Raw genomic sequence first — 21,747 nt, forward strand, 5'->3', positions numbered from 1 at the left:
TGGTCATGGTTGAATCTGCAAGCACAACCATTATACATGGTTCTCTGCTGAGGCAGAGTAAGAGACAACCCTTGCAATAAGAACCTGCCATGTACCAGGGCATACCTGGTAATAGAAGGCAGGGACAGGCTTTTTGAACATACCTCTTGTAACTGAGATTCTTTCTTTTTGGAAGACAGATGTAAGTGCCGATCCAGCAAGGAATAAAACCTCTCTCCATCCTTTTCAAATTTCTTTTTCCGCTCCTAGAGGTGGGAGAGAAGATAAAGAGTAAGATGTCTGTGATTTTAATTCAATCTGCTCAGAAATGAGAATGAACAACACAGTGTCAGAAAAGCAAGTCAGGATTTTGTCTCAGCAGTTTCAGCTTCTTCAAATATAACCTTGAACAATTTCACCTACGCAAAGGGTAGTTACTATTGGTATAGCTAAAGGCTCGTTACTATTGGTATAGCTAAAGGCTCTGGGAGCTAATGCTCAGACAATGACACTTAAAATTCACCTGTATACCAGTTAATTTTTTTTCTCTCCTCAATATTTTTCACATGTATTAACTACATTAATTTTTGAAAAGAAGAAGAAGGAACACAATATTCAACAGTGAATATGCCTGTCAAATGTTAATCTATAATGCATTTATACAGTCTAATAATAAGTAAAACATTTCCAAGAAAATTGGAATCTAAGACTGACTCTGTAAATTATAAGTTTTTTGATACTGTTTAAGCATTTCAGTACTACATGTTAAAAGATGATGTTAAAGATATGGAAAAATCCTGCAAGGCTTAACTGAAAATTAGGAGTTGAAAAGCCTTATGAGGGATGGATGACTCATTCGTTATTTGTGTTAAGCTCTCTGCCTCTCAGCACAACAATTAATAGAAATCACACAGTCTCCAAAGGAGCACTAAGAATGCTAGCTTGTCACAGACTAATGCTGACATCCTGCAATGCTCTCAGCACCACATTGGGAAATTCATGTAAAAGGCTTGTGTTGTCACATAGGAAATCTAAACTCACTAAGTACCTATAGCGTGCCAAGTATTAGATGAGGCAAAGCAAGTGACACACAGGAAAAAAATATATATATACCTCACCCATGGTTTATTTCTAGAGGCAATCTATTGCTGGGCAGGAAGCCAAGGCAAAACTGAGTGACCTCTTATCTGTCAAGAATGTGCTTTTTACATAAACTCAAAATGAATTAAAGATGTAAATGTAAGACCAGAAACTATAAAACTCTTAGAGGAAAATATAGGCAGAACATTCCATAACATAAATCAAAGTAAGATCCTCTCTGATCCACCTCCTAGAGTAATGGAAACAAAAACAAAAGTAAACAAGTGGGACTTGATTAAACTTAAAAGCTTTTGCCCAGCAAAGGAAACTATAAGCAAGGTAAATAGACAACCCTTAGAATGGGAGAAAATCAATAAAACAACTGACAAAGGGTTAATTTTCAAAATATACAAGCAGCACATACAACTCAATACCAGAAAAACAAACAACCCAATCAAAAAGTGGGAAAAAGACCTAAACAGACATTTTTCCAAAGAAGACAGACAGAAGCCTAGCAAACACATGAAAAGATGTATAACATCGCTCATTATTAGAGAAATACAAATCAAAACTATAGTTAGATATCATCTTACACCAGCCAGAATGGCCATCCTCAAAAAGTCTACAAACAACAAATGCTGGAGAGGGTATGGAGAAAAGGGAATGCTCTTACACTGTTGGTGGGAATGTAACTTGATACACCCACTATGAAAGACAGTATGGAGATTCCTTAAAAAACTAGGAATAAAACCACCATATGACCCAGCAATCCCACTCCGAGGCATATACCATGAGGAAATCAAAACTGAAAGAGACACATGTATTTCATTGTTCATTGCAGTACTATTTACAATAGCTAGCACCTGGAAGCAACCTAGGTGTCCATCAACAGTAATGGATAAAGAAGCCGTGGTATATATACATAATGGAATATTACTCATCCATAAAAAGAAAGACATTTGAGTCAGTTTTGATGAGGTAGATGAACCTAGAACCTAGAACAGAGTGAAGTAAGTCAGAAAGAAAAAGATAAACACCTTATTCTAACACATATATACAGAATCTAGAAAGAATGGTACTGAACAACTTACTTACAGGGCAGCAATGGAGAAACAGACGTAGAGAATAGACTTATGGACATGGGGAGAGGGGAGGAGAGGGTGAGATGTATGGATAGAGTAGAAAGAGTAACATGCTGCTACTGCTGCTAAGTCGCTTCAGTCGTGTCCGACTCTGTACGACCCCATAGACGGCAGCCCACCAGGTTCCCCTGTCCCTGGGATTGTCCAGGCAAGAACACTGGAAATAGTAACATGGAAGCTTACATTACCATATGTAAAATAGATAGCCAATGGAATTTGCTATATGGCTCAGGAAACTCAAACAGGGACTCAGTATCAACCTAGAGGGGTGGGATGGGGAGGGAGATGGGAGGGAGGTTCAAAAGGAAGGGGATATATGTATATCTATGGCTTATTCATGTTGAGGTTTGACAGAAAACAGCAAAATTCTGTAAAGTAATTATCCATCAATAAAAAATAAATTAATTTTTAAAAATGCTAGGAATGAAACCACCATATGACCCAGCAATTTCACTCCTAGGTATATACTCTGAGAAAATCAAATTGAAAAAGACATATGTATCCCATTGTTTACTGCAGAACTATTTACAATAGCTAAAACATGGAAGCAACCTAGATGTCCATAGACAGATAAATGGATGAGTAAGTTGTGGTTCATATACACAATGGAATATGACTCAGCCATAAAAAGGAACATATTTCAGTCAGTTCTAGCGAGGTGGATGAAGTTAGAGACTACTATACAGAGTGAAGCAAGTCAGAAAGAGAAAGATAAATATCATATTCTAACGCATATATATGGAATCTAGAAAAATGGTACAGAAGAATTTACTTACAGGGCAGCAATGAAGAAACAGACATAGAGAACAGACTTATGGACATGGGGAGAGGGCAGGAGAGGGTGAGATATAAGGAAAGAGAAACATAAAAACTTACATTCAGTTCAGTTCAGTCGCTCAGTCATGTCCGACTCTGCAACCCCATGAATTGCAGCACAACAGGCCTCCCTGTCCATCACCAACTCCCGGAGTTCACTCAAACTCATGTCCATCGAGTTGGTGATACCATCCAGCCATCTCATGCTCTGTCATCCCCTTCTCATCCTGCCCCCAATCCCTCCCAGCATGAGAGTCTTTTCCAAAGAGTGAACTCTTCTCATGAGGTGGCCAAAGTACTGGAGTTTCAGCTTTAGCATCATTCCTTCCAATGAACACCCAGGAATAATCTCCTTTAGGATGGACTGGTTGAATCTCCTTGCAGTCCAAGGGACTCTCAAGAGTCTTCTCCAACACCACACTTCAAAAGCATCAACTTTTCGGCGCTCAGCTTTCTTCACAGCCCAACTCTCACATCCATACATGACTACTGGAAAAACCATAGCCTTGACTACACGGACCTTTGTTGGCTAAGTAATGTCTCTGCTTTTTAATATGCTATCTAGGTTGGTCATAACTTTCCTTCCAAGGAGTAAGAGTCTTTTAATTTCATGGCTGCAATCACCACCTGCAAACTTACCTTACCATACGTAAAATAGATGACCAATGGAAATTTGCTGTATGGCTCAGGAAACTCAAACAGGGACTGTATCAACCAAGAGGGGTGGGATAGGGAAGGAGATTGACGGGAGGTTCAAAAGGGAGGGGACATATATGTATCTATGGCTGATTCATGTTGAGGATTGAAAGGAAACAACAAAATTCTGTAAAGCAATTATCATTCAATTAAAAAAACAACTAATTAATTTTAAAAAATAGAGATAATTCATTTGTTTTTTTTAAAAAGAGGAATATGTATTTTAACCAGAGGGAAAAATGTCAGAGAGGAAGGTAACATTAACTCAGGCCTAAATCAGGCCAGGCAGTTTGCTAGGTATTTAAAATTCTTATCTCATTAAGTCTTCACAACCCTGAAAAGTACACATTGTAAAGGAAATTAAGGTTCAAAAAAGGTGAAGTAACTTGTTGAAGGTTGCATTATATCCAGTCTACTTTACTGGACCTAAATCAAATCCCTTATGATTATACAGTGGAAGTGAGAACTGGATTTAAGAGACTAGATCTGATAGATAGAGTGCCTGATGAACTATGGACGGAGGTTCATGACATTGTACAGGAGTTAGCGATCAAGACCATCCCCATGGAAAAGAAATGCAAAAAAGCAAAATGGCTGTCTGAGGAGGCCTTACAAATAGCTGTGAAAAGAAGAGAAGAGAAAAGCAAAGGAGAAAAGGAAAGCTATAAGCATCTGAATGCAGAGTTCCAAAGAAGAGCAAGGAGAGATAAGAAAGCCTTCCTCAGTGATCAATGCAAAGAAATAGAGGAAAACAACAGAATGGGAAAGACTAGAGATCTCTTCAAGAAAATTAGAGATACCAAGGGAACATTTCATGCAAAGATGGGCTCGATAAAGGACAAAAATGGTCTGGACCTAACAGAAGCAGAAGATATTAAGAAGAGGTGGCAAGAATACACGGAAGAACTGTAAAAAAAGATCTTCATGACTCAGATAATCATGATGGTGTGATCACTAATCTAGAGCCAGACATCCTGGAATGTGAAGTCAAGCGGGCCTTAGAAAGCATCACTCTGAACAAAGACAGTGGAGGTGATGGAATTCCAGTTGAGCGGTTTCAAATCCTGAAAGATGATGCTGTGAAAGTGCTGCACTCAATATGCCAGCAAGTTTGGAAAACTCAGCAGTGGCCACAGGACTGGAAAATGTCAGTTTTCATTCCAATCCCAAAGAAAGGCAATGCCAAAGAATGCACAAACTACCACACAATTGCACTCATCTCACATGCTAGTAAAGTAATGCTCAAAATTCTCTAAGCCAAGCTTCAGCAATACATGAACCGTGAACTTCCAGATGTTCAAGCTGGTTTTAGAAAAGGCAGAGAAACCACAGATCAAATTGCCAACATCCCCTGGATCATGAAAAAAGCAAGAGAGTTCCAGAAAAACATCTACTTCTGCTTTATTGACTATGTCAAAGTCTTTGACTGTGTGGACCACAATAAACTGTGGAACATTCTGAAGGAGATGGGAACACCAGACCACCTGACCTGCCTCTTGAGAAACCTGTATGCAGGTCAGGAAGCAACAATAAGAACTGGACATGGAACAACAGACTGGTTGCAAATAGGAAAAGGAGTACGTCAAGGCTGTATATTGTCACCCTGCTTATTTAACTTCTATGCAGAGTACATCATGAGAAACGCTGGGCTGGAAGAAGCACAAGCTGGAATCAAGATTGCCGGGAGAAATATCAATAACCTCAGATATGCAAATGATACCACCCTTATGGCAGAAAGTGAAGAGGAGCTAAAAAGCCTCTTGATGAAAGTAAAGTGGAGAGTGAAAAAGTTGGCTTAAAGTTCAACATTCAGAAAACAAAGATCATGGCATCCGGCCCCATCACTTCATGGGAAATAGATGGGGAAACAGCGGAAACAGTGTCAGACTTACTTTTGGGGGCTCCAAAATCACTGTAGATGGTGCTTGCAGCCATGAAATTAAAAGACGCTTACTCCTTGGAAGGAAAGTTATGACCAACCTAGATAGCATATTGAAAAGCAGAGACATTACTTTTCCAACAAAGGTCCATCTAGTCAAGGCTATGGTTTTTCAAGTGGTCATGTATGGATGTGAGAGTTGGACTGTGAAGAAGGCTGAGCGCCGAAGAATTGATGCTTTTGAAGTGTAGTGTTGGAGAAGACTCTTGAGAGTCCCTTGGACTGCAAGGAGATCCAACCAGTCCATTCTGAAGGAGATCTGCCCTGGGATTTCTTTGGAAGGAATGATGCTGAAGCTAAAACTCCAGTACTTTGGCCACCTCATGAGAAGAGTTGACTCATTGGGAAAGACTCTGATGCTGGGAGGGATTGGGGGCAGGAGGAGAAGGGGACGACAGAGGATGAGATAACTGGATGGCATCACAGACTCGGTGGACGTGAGTCTGAGTGAACTCCGGGAGATGGTGATGGACAGGGAGGCCTGGCATACTGCGATTCATGGGGTCGCAAAGAGTCGGACAGGACTGAGCGACTGCACTGAACTGAATACTGAGAGTGAGAAACAGAATGTTTGTGTTGGTACAGAATGGATGTAAGTGTATCAGTTGTTTACCGTCATGAATGTATATATAGCTGACTGGAAGCTGAAGCTTGCCAGTATTGAAAAAGAGTACTGTTGGACATATGGCTAGCCAGGGAAAACATCAAAACTCAAAATTCGAAGTATGGCTTCTATTGAATGAGTATTGAACCACTATCAAGCTGAACGTCGTTACTAAGTTGAGGAATATCTGTATAACCATTATTAAGTTAACAATTTTCCCTTCAACTCTAGATGAAGATAACGATATTTTTTTTTCCTTTACACTAAAAATTAAGTGAATTACATGACTGATTTCTAAAGATGATTTCCTTGGATTCCTGATATATATATATATATATATATATATATATATATATATAAAGTGTATGTGCATACACACACACATATATATGCATTCCTTGTTTTATTGCATTGTGCTTTATTTAACTTTGCAGATTGTGTTTTTTGCAGACGAAAGTTTTGTGACAACCGCATGTTTAGTACGTTTACTACAATCATTTCTCCAACAGCATTATTTTTAAATTAAGCTATATACATTATTTTTTTAGACATAAATCTATTGAATACTTAGTAGACTACAGTATACTGTAGGTGTAACTTATATGCAGTGGGAAACAAAAAGAAATCATGTGACTCATTTTGTTGCAATAATCACTTTAAGGATCTGGAACCACAATATCTTCAATGTGTGAGTGTGTGGTTGTATGTGTGTGTGTGTATTTTTGTTGTTGGATTCAGTTAGCTAATACTTCAGCATTCTATTTTCATTAAGTAAAAGAAGTCTTTGTTTTTTTCAAAGACTTTATTTATTCAAAGCAGTTTTAGGTTCACAGCAAAATTAAGAAACTACAGAAGTTCCCACCTACTCCCTACAAGTATAGCCTTCCCCAGTAACAACATCCCCCACAAATGTGGTACATTTGTTACCACTGATGAACCTACATTAACACATAATCACCCAAATTCCATAGCTAACATTTGTGTTCACTTGGTGTGGTATATTCCATGGGTATGGACATGTGCATAATTACATATATCCATCATTATAGTGGTAAAATAAAGAATATTTTCACTGCCCTAAAAATCCTCTGTACTCCACTTATTCATGATTTCCCCCATCATCTCCTGATCTTTTTACTATCTTCATAGTTTTGCAATGTCACAGAATTGAAACCACAGAGTACGTAAACTTTGAAGATTGGTTTCTTTCACGTAGCAATATGCACTTACATTTCCTTCATTTCCTTTCATGGCTTGATAGCTTATTTCTTTTCAGTGGTGTATACTATTGCATTGCCTCTATGTACCACAATTTATGTACTCATTCACCTACTGAAGAGCATCCTATTTGCTTCCAGATTTTGGCAAGTATGAATAAAGCTGCTATAAACATCTATGTGGAGGTTTTTAAGTGAATATGTTTTCAACACCTTCAAGGAGTGCAAGGAGTGCTGGTTCATAAAAGTATGTTTAGTTTGCTAAGAAACTGCCAAACTGTTTCCAAAGTAGCTGTCCCTGCTAAGTCGCTTCAGTCATGTCTGACTCGACAGTTATGGACTGTAGCCCAACAGGCTCCTCTGTCCATGGGATTTTCCAGGCAAGAATACTGGAGTGGTTTGCCATGCCCTTCTCCAGGGGATCTTCCTGATTCAGGGATAGAACCTGAGTCTCAGATGTCTCCTGCATTTGCAGGTGGGTTCTTTACCACTAGCCTCACCTGGGAAGCCAAAGTAGCTGTACCATTTTACATTCCCATCACTGGTAAATGAAAGTTCCTGTTGCTTCACACCCTCATCAGTGTTCTGGATTTTGGCCATTTTACCAGGTATCTCCTTTACAGAGAGTATTATTCTTGTTTCAATAATACCTTTCATGATGCAGAAAATCTTTTCATATGGTAATTTTTCAATAGGTATATCTTCTTTGGCGAGGTGTCTATTAAGTTCTTTAGCCCATATTTAATCCAGTTGTTTGCTTTCTTCCTGTTGATCTTTAAGAGTTGTCCATATATATCTTTATCAGATGTCTTTTGCAAATATTTTCTCACAGTCTTTGGCTTGTCTTCTCACTCACTTGACATTGTTTTCAATGGTGTAGTTTTAATTTTAATGAAGTCTATGTTAACAATTATTTCTTTCATGATTTATGCCTTTGATATCGTATCTGAAAAGTCATCATCATCCCCCAAATCATCTAGTTTTTTTTCTGCCTATTTTATCTTCTAGAAGGCTCATAATTCTGCACTTTATACTTAGGCCTATGACCTATTTTGAGTCAATTTTTGTGAAGTGGTAAGGTTTCTTTTGCATGTGGATTCTTTTGTGTGTGTCTGTGAATGTCATGCAACTCCCAGCATCAATTGTGGAAAAGATTACCTTTGCTTCATTGTATTTTCTTTGCTCCATTGTCAAAGATCAGTTCAGTTCACTTCAGTCACTCAGTCATGTCTGACTCTGCAATCCCATGGACTGAAGCATGCCAGGTTTCCCTGTCCATCACCAACTCCCAGAGCCTACGCAAAGTCATGTCCACTGTGTCAGTGATGCCATCCAACCATCTCATCCTCTGTCGTCCCCTTCTCCCCTGCCTTCAATCTTTTCCAGCATCTGGGTCTTTTCCAATGAGTTGGCTCTTTGCATCAGGTGGCCAAAGTACTGGAGTTTCAGCTTCAGCATCACTCCTTCCAATGAATATTCAGGACTGAGCTACTTTAGGATGGACTGGTTGGATCTCCTTGCTGTTCAAGGGACTCTCAAGAGTCTTCTCCAACACCACAGTTCAAAAGCATCAATTTTTTGGCACTCATCTTTCTTTAAAGTCCAACTCTCACATCCATACATGATTACTTGGAAAATCGTAGTTTGACTAAACAGATCTTTGTTGGTAAAGTAATGTCTCTGCTTTTCAATATGCTATCTAGGTTGATCATAGCTTTTCTTCCAAGGAGAGAGTGCCTTTTAATTTCATGGCTGCAGTCACCATCTCTATTTGGAGCTCAAAAAAGTAAAGTCTCTCACTGTTTCCACTGTTTTCCCATCTATTTGCCATGAAATAATGGGACCAGATGCCATGATGTCAAAGATCAGTTGACCATATTTATATGTGTTATATCTGGGCTTTCGAGATTGTTCCATTGATCTGTCTGTTCTTTCACCAATACCACAGTGTCTTCATTACTATAGTTTTATATTAAGCCTTGTAGTCAGAGTGTTCAGTTCAATTTAGTTCAGTCACTCAGTCGTGTCCGACTCTTTGCCACCCCATGGATTGCAGCACACCAGGCCTCCCTGTCTATCACCAACTTCCAGTGTTTACTCAAACTCATGTCCATTGAGTCAGTGATGCCATCCAATCATCTCATCCTCTGTCATCCCCTTCTCGGATAGTGCTAGTCTTCCAATTTTGTTCCTCTAAGCCACAAATGAAGTTCCAATACCCTGGATACCAGATGTGAAGAGCTTACTTATTGGAAAAGACTTTGATGCTGGGAAAGACTGAAGGCAGGAGAAGTGGGTGTGAGAAGACAAAATGGTTGGATGGCATCACCAAGTCAATGAACATGAGTTTGAGCAAGCACCAGGAGATGATGAAGGACAGGGAAGTTTGGCGTGCTGCAGTCCATGGGGTCACAAAGAGTCGGACATGACTGAGCAACTGAACAACAAAACCACAAATGTTGTGTTGGCTACTAGGTATATTTGCCTTTCCATATAAACTTTAGATTAATTTTGCTGTTAACCACAAAATAACTTGCTAGGAATTTGATTTGGATTGCACTAAATCTCTATATTAAAGTAGGAAAGAACTTACATTTTGACATTGTTTTCCTATCCATGAACATGAAATATGTCTCTGTTTTGCTTTTTTAATTTCATTCTTCAGAGTTCACCTATGTTCATAAGCAAAATGGGATGATTTTTTTATCTCATTTTTGAAATCAAAATTATGATACTACTATAAATTATTCTGAGAGCTTTCACTCTTATGTTATTCCTTGGAATAATTTATATACCAATAACAATTAACTGTTATCTTAATTGCTTGTTACAACTCACCAACAAAGCCAACTAGGACCACTTTTTTTGTTGGTGATTAAAGAGAAGAGGACATCTTTGTCTTCTATTTCAATTTCTTTAAAATGGATTAGTCTAGGCGGTCCCAAGATGGCAGAGGAATAGGATGGGGAGACCACTTTCTCCCCCACAAATTCATCAAAAGAACATTTGAACACTGAGCAGATTCCACAAAACAACTTCTGAATGCTGGCAGAGGACATCAAGAACCCAGAAAGGCAGCACATTGTCTTCAAAAGAAGGTAGGAAAAAATATAAAAGATAAAAAGAGAGACAAAAGAGGTAGGGACGGAGATCCCTCCTGGGAAGAAAGTCTTAAAAAAGAGAGAAGCTTCCAAACACCAGCAAACACTCTCACCGGCAGGTCTGTGGTGAGTCTTGGAATCTCAAAGGGCAACATAACTGGGAGGAAAAATAAATAAATAATTAAAACCCACAGATTACCTGCCTAACAGCAACTCCCAGAGCAGAAGCAGGCCAGATGCTTGCATCCACCACAAGCAAGCGGGGGCTGGACAGGGAGGCTTGGGCTGCATTGCTTAGGCTAAGGACCAGACCTGAATGCCCCAAGGGCACTCTGAGGGAACTAACATGAGATAGCAACCCAGACTGTGGGATAGCCAGAGAGAGAGGAAAAAAAAGAGAGAGAGAGAGACAGAGATAGAACTGTACTGTGAAAAGCTCTAACCTAAGACACTGTCAGGAATGCTCACAGAACAAAGGACTGAGCAGAGCTAGCAGGCTGCAGACTGGCCCATTCCCCACATGAGACGGGCAGGCAGAGGCAGCTAGAGCCAGAAGGGGGCAATCTTGGCCCCAGAGAGGCATCCTCTACCAAAATGCAAGCAGGCTTCATTGCTAACCAAGACTTCTTGGGATTCTGAATAGCTGACATCCACTGGGAGAGTCACAGCCAGAGACCAGATCCCCAGAAGAGACACACAGCACACCTGAGAAGGCGCACCTGTGGCACACCCAGGAAAACTGAGCAGCTGGGACGGGGGAGGCGATAAGACGAACCCTCCACCTCGGGGTGACTGTGCTCACCAAGCACCTGCTCACCTGAGCTACTTGGACCTGGGAAGCGCACAAAACACAGGCCCAACTGAGTCTGTGCCTTTGTGGAGTAGCCAAGAACCTGAGCCTGAGTAGCTCAGACATGGGAAGGGCAAGCAAACCAGGGCCTGCCTCAGACAGTTCCCAGCAGAGCAACCTAGAGCCTGAGAAGTGTAGACCATGAAAGCACACACGCCGTGAGTGGGGTCATACCCAAAGTAGCTAAAACTGCGAGCATTCCCCACACATGCCAGTGATATTTCTTCCCAGTGTTCCTCCCTCCCCACAGCACGACTGAACAAGTGAGCCTAAAAAAGTGATCACCATCGCCCCCTTGTGTCAGGGTGGAAATTAGACACTGAATAGACCAGCAAACAGAAGAAGCTAAAATAAACAGAGGGAACTGCTTTGGAAGTGACAGGTGCAACAGATTAAAACCCTGTAGTTAGCACCAACCACATAGGAAGGGGCCTATAGATCTTGAGAGGTATAAGCTGGATCAATGAATGACCTGAAAATGAACTGACCCCACACTATCCACAACAGCTCCAGAGAAATTCCTAGATATATTTTTACTATTATCATTTTTCTAAACTTATTTTTTTTAAATTTTTAAGTCCTCTATTACTCCTTTAATTTTCATTTTTCTAAGCTACTATTACCTTGCAAAAAAAACCCCTACTTTTAAAGCAAATTTCATATATATATTTTATAATTTTTGTGAATTTTGTTTTTTTAATATTGTATTTTTGAGAATCTAACATCTACTCTAGATTTTAAATCTTTGCTTTTTGGTATTTCTTATCAATTTTGTACCTTTAAGAATCCAATCTTCAGTACCCATTTTGACGTGGGAGTGAGATTACTGGCTTGATTGTTCTATTCCCCTTTTGAATCTCCTTTTTCTACACCAGGTCGCCTCTATCTCCTTGCTCCCTCTTCTCTTCTCTACCCAACTCTGTGAATCTCTTTAGTATGTTCTGGGCTGTGGGGAACACTTAGGGAACTGATTACTAGATGGATCTGTCTCGTCCCTTTTGATTCCCCCTTTTCTCCTCCTGGCCACCTCTGTCTCCTTCCTCCCTCTTCTCTCCTCTGTGTAACTCTGTGAACATCTCTGAGGGGTCCAGACTATGGAAAGCACATACGGAAGTGATTACTGCCTAGCTTGCTCTCTCCCCTTTTGATACCCCTCTTCTCCTCCTGGTCAACTCTATCTCCTTCTGCCCTCTTCTCTTCTCCATGTAACTCTGTGTACCTCTCCAGGTGTCCCTCACTGTGGAGAAACATCAAGAAACAAAGGGAGAAGAATCAAATCAACAAAATTAGAAACAAAAATGGAAAAATCAAAACAGACAACACAGAAATACAAAGGACCATAAGAGACTACTATCAGCGACTATATGCCAATAAAATGGATAACTTGGAAAAATTAGACAAATTCTCAGAAAAGTAGAACTTTCCAAAAATGAACCAGGAAGAAATAGAAAATCTTAACAGACCCATCACAAGCACAGCAATTGAAACTATAATCAGAAATCTTCCAGCGAACAAAAGCCTAGGGCGAGACAGCTTCACAGATGAATTCTACCAAAAATTTAGAGAAGAGCCAACATCTATCCTACTCAAACTCTTCCAGAAAATTGCAGAGGATGGTAAACTTCCAAACTCATTCTATGAAGCCACCATCACCCTAATACCAAAACCTGACAAAGATGTCACAAAAAAATAAAAATACAGGCCAATATCACTGATGAACATAGATGCAAAAATTCTTAACAAAATTCTAGCAAAGAGAATCCAACATATTAAAAAGATCATACATCATGACCAAGTGGGCTTTATCCCAGGGATGCAAGGATTCTTCAATATCCACAAAACAATCAACCACATTAGTACACCACATTAACTAATTGAAAGATAAAAACCACGTGATTATCTCAATAGATGCAGAGAAAGCCTTTGACAAAATTCAACATCCATTTATGATAAAACCCCTCCAGAAAGCAGGCATAGAAGGAACATACCTCAACATAATAAAAGCTATATATGACAAACCCTCAGCAAACATTATCCTCAATGGTGAAAAATTGAAAGCATTTCCCATAAAGTCAGGAACAAGACAAGGGTGCCTACTCTTACCACTACTATTCAACATAGTTTTGGAAGTTTTGGCCACAGCAATCAGAGCAGAAAAAGAAATAAAAGTAGTCCAGATTGGAAAAGAAGAAGAAACACTCTCACTGTTTGCAGATGACATGATCCTCTACACAGAAAGCCCTAAAGACTCCACCAGAAGATTACTAGAGCTAACCAATGAATATAGTAAAGTCGCAGGATATAAAATTAACACACAGACATCCCTTGCATTCCTATACACTAACAATGAGAAAACCTAAAGAGAAAATAAGAAAACAATTCCATTCACCATTCCATTCACCATTCCATTCACCATTCCATTCACCATTACAATGAAAATAATTAAATACTTAGGAATATACCGACCTAAAAAGAAATAAAAGACCTATATATAGAAAACTATGAAACATTGATGAAAGAAATAAAAGAGAACACAAATAGATGGAGAAATAAACCATGTTCATGGATTGGAAGAATCAATATAGTGAAAATGAGCATACTACCCCCAAAGCAATCTATAGATTCAATGCAATCCCTATCAAGCTACCAACAGTATTTTTCACAGAATTAGAACAAATAATTTCACAATTTGTATGGAAATACAAAAAAACCTCGAATAGCAAAAACAATCTGAAGAAAGAAGAATGGAATTGGAAGAATCAACCTGCCTGACTTCAGGCTATACTACAAAGCTACAGTCATCAAGATAGTATGGTATTGCCACAAAGACAGAAATATAGATCAAAGGAACAAAATATTAAGTGCAGAGATAAATCCACACTCCTATGGACACCTTATCTTCAACAAAGGAGGCAAGAATACACAATGGAGAAAAGACATTCTCTTCAATAAGTGGTGCTGGGAAAACTGGTCAACCACTTGTGAAAGAATGAAACTAGAACACTTTCTAACACCATACACAAAAATAAACTCAAAATAGATTAAGACCAGAAACTATAAAATTCCTAGAGGAAAACATAGGCAATATACTCTCTGACATAAATCACAGCAGGATCCTCTATGACCCACCTCCCAGAGTATTGGATATAAAAGCAAAAATAAACAAATCAGACCTAATTAAACTTAAAAGCTTTTGCACAACAAAGGTAACTATAAGCAAGGTGAAAATATAGCCTTCAGAATGGGAGAAAATAAGAGGAAATGAAGCAACTGACAAAGAATTAATCTCAAAAATATACAAGTAACTCTTGCAGCTCAATTCTAGAAATATAATCGACCCACTCTAACAACGGGCCAAAGAACTAAACAGACATTTCTCCAAAGAAGACATACAGATGGCTAACAAACACATGAAAAGATGCTCAACATCACTCATTATCAGAGAAATGCAAATCAAAACCAAAATGAGGTACCATCTCATGCCGGTCAAAATGGCAGCTATCCAAAAGTCTACAAGCAATAAATGCTGGAGAGGGTGTGGAGAAAAGGGAACCCTCTTACACTGTTGGTGGGAATGCAAACTAGTATAGCCACTATGGAGAATAGTGTGGAGATTCCATAAAAAACAGGAAACCGAACTGCCATATGACCCAGCAATACCACTGCTGGGTATACACACTGAGGAAACCAGAATTGAAAGAGAAACATGTAGCCCAATGTTCATCGCAGCACTGTTTATAATAGACAGGACATGGAAGCAACCTAGATGTCCATCAGCAGACTAATAGATAAGAAAGCTGTGGTACATATACACAATGGAATATTACTCAGCCATTAAAAAGAATAAATTTGAATCAGTTCTGATGAGGTGGATGAAAACGGAGCCTATTACACAGACTGAAGTAAACCAGAGAATAAAACACCAATACAGTATACTAATGCATATATATGGAATTTAGAAAGATGGTAATGATAACCCTATACGCGAGACAGCAAAAGAGACACAGATGTATAGAACAGTCTTTTGAACTCTGGGGGAGAGGGTGAGGGTGGGATGATTTGGGAGAATGGCACTGAAACATGTATATTATCATATGTGAAATGAATTGCCAGTCCAGGTTTGATGCATGAGACAGGGTACTCAGGGCTGGTGCACTGGGATGACCCAGAGGGATGGCATGGGGAGGGAGGTGGGAGGGGGGTTCAGGATGGGGAATACATGTACACCCCTGATGGATTCAAGACAATGTATGGCAAAACCACTACACTATTGTAGTTAGCCTCCAATTAAAATAAGTAAATTTATATTAAAAAATAAATAAAATAAGCAAGTAGTTAAAAAAATAAAATGTATTAGTCCACTGACTATTTTTTTCTTGTGCCACTTTTGTAATTTTATATTTTCTAGGAATTTAATCCTTCAAATATGTTATCATATAGCTATTGATAATTCTTTTGTCTTTTAAAAAATCCATTGTATTTATAATATTCCATTTATTTTATTCTATATTTGTATTTTTTTCTTTACATCTTTTTCCTTCATCAGTCCTACAGGTGGTTTATCTTGCTAAACTTTTCAGGCTTTCAATTTTGACTTGTTAATAATCTCTGCTATTTTTATTGTTATTCTAGTAATCTTTTAACTTATTTAATTTCTACCCTTAACTCTTATATGTTGAGTCTGTCTTGTTACATTGGGTGTTCTCTGCTATTTCCAATGTATTCAATTAAATGCTCATCAAATTTGTTTTTAACCTTTGCTTGATGACCAATATATTTCAAGTATTAAATAGTTTTCCGCAAATGCTGATGTATAGCAATTTCACTATTCCATTCTAAAATGTATTTCCTTTTTTAACTCAAAGAATATTAAACATTATGATAGTTCCCAAACATGGGATATTTTAATATTTATATAATTAATTTTCAGTTTTATGATCATGGTTGGAGAACACAGTCTATATGATATTGATTCCTTGGAATATGAGAGGCTTCCTGTATAGCCTAATATATACTTTACTTTTGTAAATGTTCCCTGTATTCTCAAAAAGAATATATATCTTCTGTTTATCCTCTGTGTATTTAGAATATCTCAAGATTAGGGTTGGGGGAGCCTGGTGGGCTGCCGTCTCTGGAGTTAAACAGTCAGGCATGACTGAAGTGACTTAGCAGCAGCAGCAGCAGCAGCAGCAACTAGTATTGCTGCTTATTTTACTCTATTACAATTGATCTCTGAGAGGCACATAAAATCTTCCAATACAATTACTGTTTTAACTACTTCATTAATTTCATTTATCATGAGGATGTCTTATTAAATTACTAGTAAGAGAAAAATCAAACAAAACCTAAAAATAGCATGTTTCCTAAATTATAACTTATTTATATAAGAGAACATCATGAGTCATTGTCATTTATATTTATTGACATAGAGTGATGGCCATGAGATCAGTAAGTAGAATACAAAAGTTACAAAGCAGCATGACATATGATTCCAATAATGTAAAATTATCTATAATTATGCATATATACACATACACATGCAGATGGATGTACTGAAATCAGATTGATTACATTATTTGCAGCTGCAGATGGAAAAGCTCTATACAGTCAGCAAAAACAAGACCTGGAGCTGACTGTGCTCCAGATCATCAGCTCCTTATAGCAAAATTCAGGCTTAAAACTAAAGAAAGTAGGGAAAACCACTAGGCCATTCAGGTATGAACTAAATCAAATCCTTTATGATTATACAGGGGAGGTGACAAATAGATTCAAGGTAATAGATCTGGTAGAGTGCCTGAAGAGCTATAGACAGAGGTTCATAACACTGTACAAAAGGCAGTGAACAAAACCATCCCAAATGAAAATAAATGCAAGAAGGCAAAGTGGTTGTCTGAGGAGGCTTTACAAATAGCTGAGAAAAGAAGTGAAAAGCAAGTAAGAAAGGGAAAGATATACCCAACTGAATGCAGAGTTCCAGAGAATAGCAAGTTGAGATAAGAAGGCCTTCTTCAATGAACAATGCAAAGAAATACAGGAAAACAATAGAATGGGAGACTAGAAATCTCTTCAAGAAAATTGAAGATATCAAAGTAACATTTGATGCAAGGATACACATGATAAAGGACAGAAACAATAAGCCTTAACAGAGACAGATGAGATTAAAAAGAAGGAGAAAGAATACACAGAAGAACTGTACAAAAAAAGGTCTTTATGACCCAGATACCCATGATAGTGTAGTTACTCACCTCAAGCCAAACATCCTGGAGTGTGAAGTTAAGTGAGTCTTAAGAATCATTACTACCAATAAAGCTAGTGAAGTGATGGAATTTCAGCTCATATATTTTAGTATTTAAAATAAAAGATGATGCTGTTAAAGTGCTGCACTCAATATGTCAGCAAATTTGGAAAACCCAGTAGTGGCCACAGGATTGGAAAAGGTCAGTTTTTACCCAATTCCAAAGAAGGGCAATGAAAAAGAATGTGCAAACTACCAGATAATTGCTAGTAAGGTTATGCTCAAAATCCTTCAAGCTAGGCTTCAGCAGTACTTGAATCAAGAACTTCCAGATGCACAAAATGGGTTTAAAAAAGGCAGAGGAATGAGAGATCAAATTGCCAACATTCGTTGGATTATAGAGACAGCAAAAGAATTCAAAAAACAAAAACAAAAACATCTACTTCTGTTTCATTGACTATGTGAAAGTCTTTTGACAGTGTGGATCACAACAAAATGTGGAAAATTCTTAAAGAGATAGGAAAATCAGACCATCTAACCTATCTCCTGAGAAACCCGTATGTGGGTCAAGAAGCAAGTTAGATCCATACATGGAATAACTGACTGGTTAAAAATTGGGAAAGGAGTATGACAAGGCTGTATATTGTCACCCTATTTATTTAAGTTATATGCAGGATACATCATGCGAAATGCAGGCTGGATGAGTTACAATCTGGAATGAAGATTGCCAGGAGAAATATTAATAATCTCAGATATGCAGAAATATCAATAATCTCAGATATGCAGATAATCTCTAATGGAAGAAAGTGAAGAGGAACTATAGAACCTGTTGATGAAGGTGAAGGAGGAGAGCGAAAAAGCTGATTTATAACTCAACATTTATAACTCAAAAAACTAAGATAATGGTATCCAGTCCCATTCTTTCATGGCAAATAGGAAGAGGAAAAGTGGAAGAAATGACAGATTTTCTCTTCCTGGGCTCCAAAATCACTATGGACGGTGACTGCAGCCATGAAATTAGAAGACACTTGCTTCTTAGGAGGGCTATGACAAACCTAGACAGCATACTAAAAAGCAAACGCATCATTTTGCCAACAAAGGTCTGTATAGTCAAAACTATGGTCTTTACAATAGTCATGTACAGACGTGAGAGTTGGATCATAAAGAAGGCTGAGTGCTGAAGAATTGATGCTTTTGAACTGTGGTGGTGGAGAAGACTCTTGAGAGTCCTTTGGACAGCAAGGAGATCAAAACAGTTAATCCTAAAGGAAACCAACCTTGAACAATCATTGGGAGGACTGATGCTGAATCTGATGTGAACAGCCAACACATTGGAAAAGATACAGATGATGGGAAATATTGAAGGCAAGAGGAAAAGTGGGTGTCAGAGTATGAGATGCATGGATAGCATCACTGATTCAATGGACATGAAGTTGGGTGAACTCTGGGAGATGGTGAATTACAGGGAAGCCTGGCGTGCTGCAGTCCATGGGGTCACAAAGAGCTGGACACAACTTAGTGACTGAAAAACAACAACAATGAACATATATCAGCATTTGTATGTGTATGTATACATATATATATATTTGATGTTAGCATTAGGTATCAGGTAGAAAGTAGAAACAAGCAAAAGCAGTGGGCACTGAAAGAAAGGGGCTGAGGGGGCAGGCTTGAACAGAGGTTCATCAAAATGTTAACCTGTTTATCTCTAGGTAATTTCCAGCAAAAGGTTTTTCCATGATTTATATTTTCTAGTATACTATATGCCTCATTCTTTAAACAATGAGTACATATAATTCACTTTAAAAAAAACAGAAATTTATTTAAAAGGAAATACGGAATAAGGTTTAAACTATTTTGTGTTCATACCTCTCAACACTGCAATTTGATTATATGTTATAAAACCTCCAGCAATAGGCATTAATAATAGGGATAGTTGCTTCAAAGTAAGAGTTTTGAGTGAAAGCAGGAAGAAGTGAGCAGGTAGATTTCTAACTCACCAAGTTATTGTAGGCAGTATAGACTCACTTCTCATCTACAGTGATAGATAGTGATGATTATCACCATCTCTACTACTGCCACTTAAGTTAAGACCACACTCATCTTTCACCTGGATGACTGCAGTAGCTTCCCATCTGGCATAGTTGATAGCACTTTAGCCCTACTACTATGCATTGTTCACACAGCAGTTAGTTAGCTTGATGGTTATCTTGAAGATGTTAGACCACATTCTCACTCATGCACTGGTGTCCCTGGTTAGGGAAGCAGCAGAACAGGCATTATTTGCAAATTATTATGTATGTCTATTCTAAACTGTCTGGGCACTACCTGAAGGACTAAAGAAAGCACTTTTCTCTGTTTCACCTAATGTGGAACTCAAGGTACAAAACCCAAATTTGATGAAAGACATGAGTCTATGCCTCCAAGAATCTCAACAAATTCCAATAGGATAGATTCAAAGACATATACACTGGTAACACACTTAACATTTCTTTCTTTTGAAACCTAAAATCGGAGGGACATTTTTGAATGCAGCATAAAGGAAGCAATTTGTCATGTAAAAAAATCCTCAGTAAGATTAACAGTCAATTTCTCCTCATAAACCAAGGAGGCCAGAAAGCAGATGGATGACATATAAAAGGGTTAAAAGCAAAACAAAACAAAAATCCCTGATAACCAAGAATTCAATATATGGCAAAAATGACCTTCAAAAACTATGGACATTGCCTATCAAACAAAAGCTGAGAAACTTCATTATCAGTAGACCTGCCCTACAAGAAATAATAAGGGGAGTCATTCAAGTGTTAATGAGCCAGCACTAGACAACAACTCTATGCCATATGAAAACATTAAATTTGCCAGTAAAAATAACTATATATACATAGAACAGATTAGTGTTTTTGTTTTGTAATTCTGCTTATTCATTTACTATAGCATTTAAAAGGCAAATGCATAAAATAACAATAAATCTATGTTAATGGGCAAATAATGTAAAAAAATGTAATTTTTAAACGTGACAATACAAGGAGAAGGTGCAAAGTATTTGTATGTTACTGAAGTTAAGTCAGTAAGAATTAAAATTTAATTGATATAAATTTAGTATATTAAAGGTAATCCCCATGGCAACCACAAATAAAATATCCAAAATACAAATAGACCTCCTTTTATGCACTTTGATTTACTGTTCTTCACAGATACTGCATTTTTTCACAAATTAAAGGCTTGTGGCAACTCTGCATTGAAGAAGTCTATCAGTGCTATTTTTCCATCAGCATTTGCTCAATTAAGTGCTTCCATGTCACATTTTGGCAATTCTCTCAGTATTTCAAACTTTTTCACTATTTGTGTTTGTTATAGTGATGTGTGTTCAATGATCATTGATGCAACTATTGCAAAAAAATTATGACTCATTGAGGCTTCCAGATGATGATTAGCATTTTTAGCAATAAAGTATTTTAAATTTAAGGTGTGTACATCAATGTTTTAGACATAATACAATTGCACACAGAATAAGTATACTGTAAACATAACTTCTGTATGAACCAGAAAACAAAAAAATTGTGTAAATCATTTTATTGTGATATTCACTTTATTGTGGTGGTCTGAAACCAAACCTGCAGTATCTCTGAAATATGCTTGCATAAACCCAAAAGGTAATGACAGGAGAATCAAAACGGTTCACTGCAAAATTCAAACAAACACAAAGTAATATAGTAATAAGGAAATAATAAAAAAGACATGAGGTATATGAAAAAATAGCAAAATGACAGAAGTAAGTCCTTTCATGTAATTAATTACTTTAAATGTTAATTGACTAAAATATCCAATCAAAGGGTATGGATTGGCTGAATAAATTTAAAAACATGATACATTATATGCTTCTACAGAGACTCACTTCAGATTCAAAAATACAAATAGTTTGGAAGTGAACATGTGGAAAAAGATATTCCATGCAAATAAAAACCAAAAACAAATGGAGGTGGCTTTATCAGGTAGAATGTCTGATAAAAACAAACTTAAAGTAAAAAACCAGTATAACAGACAAATAAGAATATTATATATTAATAAAAGGATTATTCATAAAGAAG

General features: G+C 37.7%; 1 protein-coding gene across 6 annotated transcripts in view; it reads right to left on the minus strand.

Annotated features, from left to right (window-relative positions):
- Window positions 1-21,747, minus strand: part of OPHN1 (oligophrenin 1) — a 585,383-nt gene that overhangs the window by 314,460 nt on the left and 249,176 nt on the right. For all 6 annotated transcript variants that reach the window (XM_070290276.1, XM_070290278.1, XM_070290274.1 and 3 more), the window contains exon 6: window positions 144-245. In XM_070290276.1, the coding sequence (XP_070146377.1) occupies window positions 144-245 (102 nt within the window). The remainder of the gene's footprint in view (window positions 1-143; window positions 246-21,747) is intronic.

This window comes from Ovis canadensis, chromosome X, assembly GCF_042477335.2.
Source record: "Ovis canadensis isolate MfBH-ARS-UI-01 breed Bighorn chromosome X, ARS-UI_OviCan_v2, whole genome shotgun sequence".
NCBI lineage: Eukaryota > Metazoa > Chordata > Mammalia > Artiodactyla > Bovidae > Ovis > Ovis canadensis.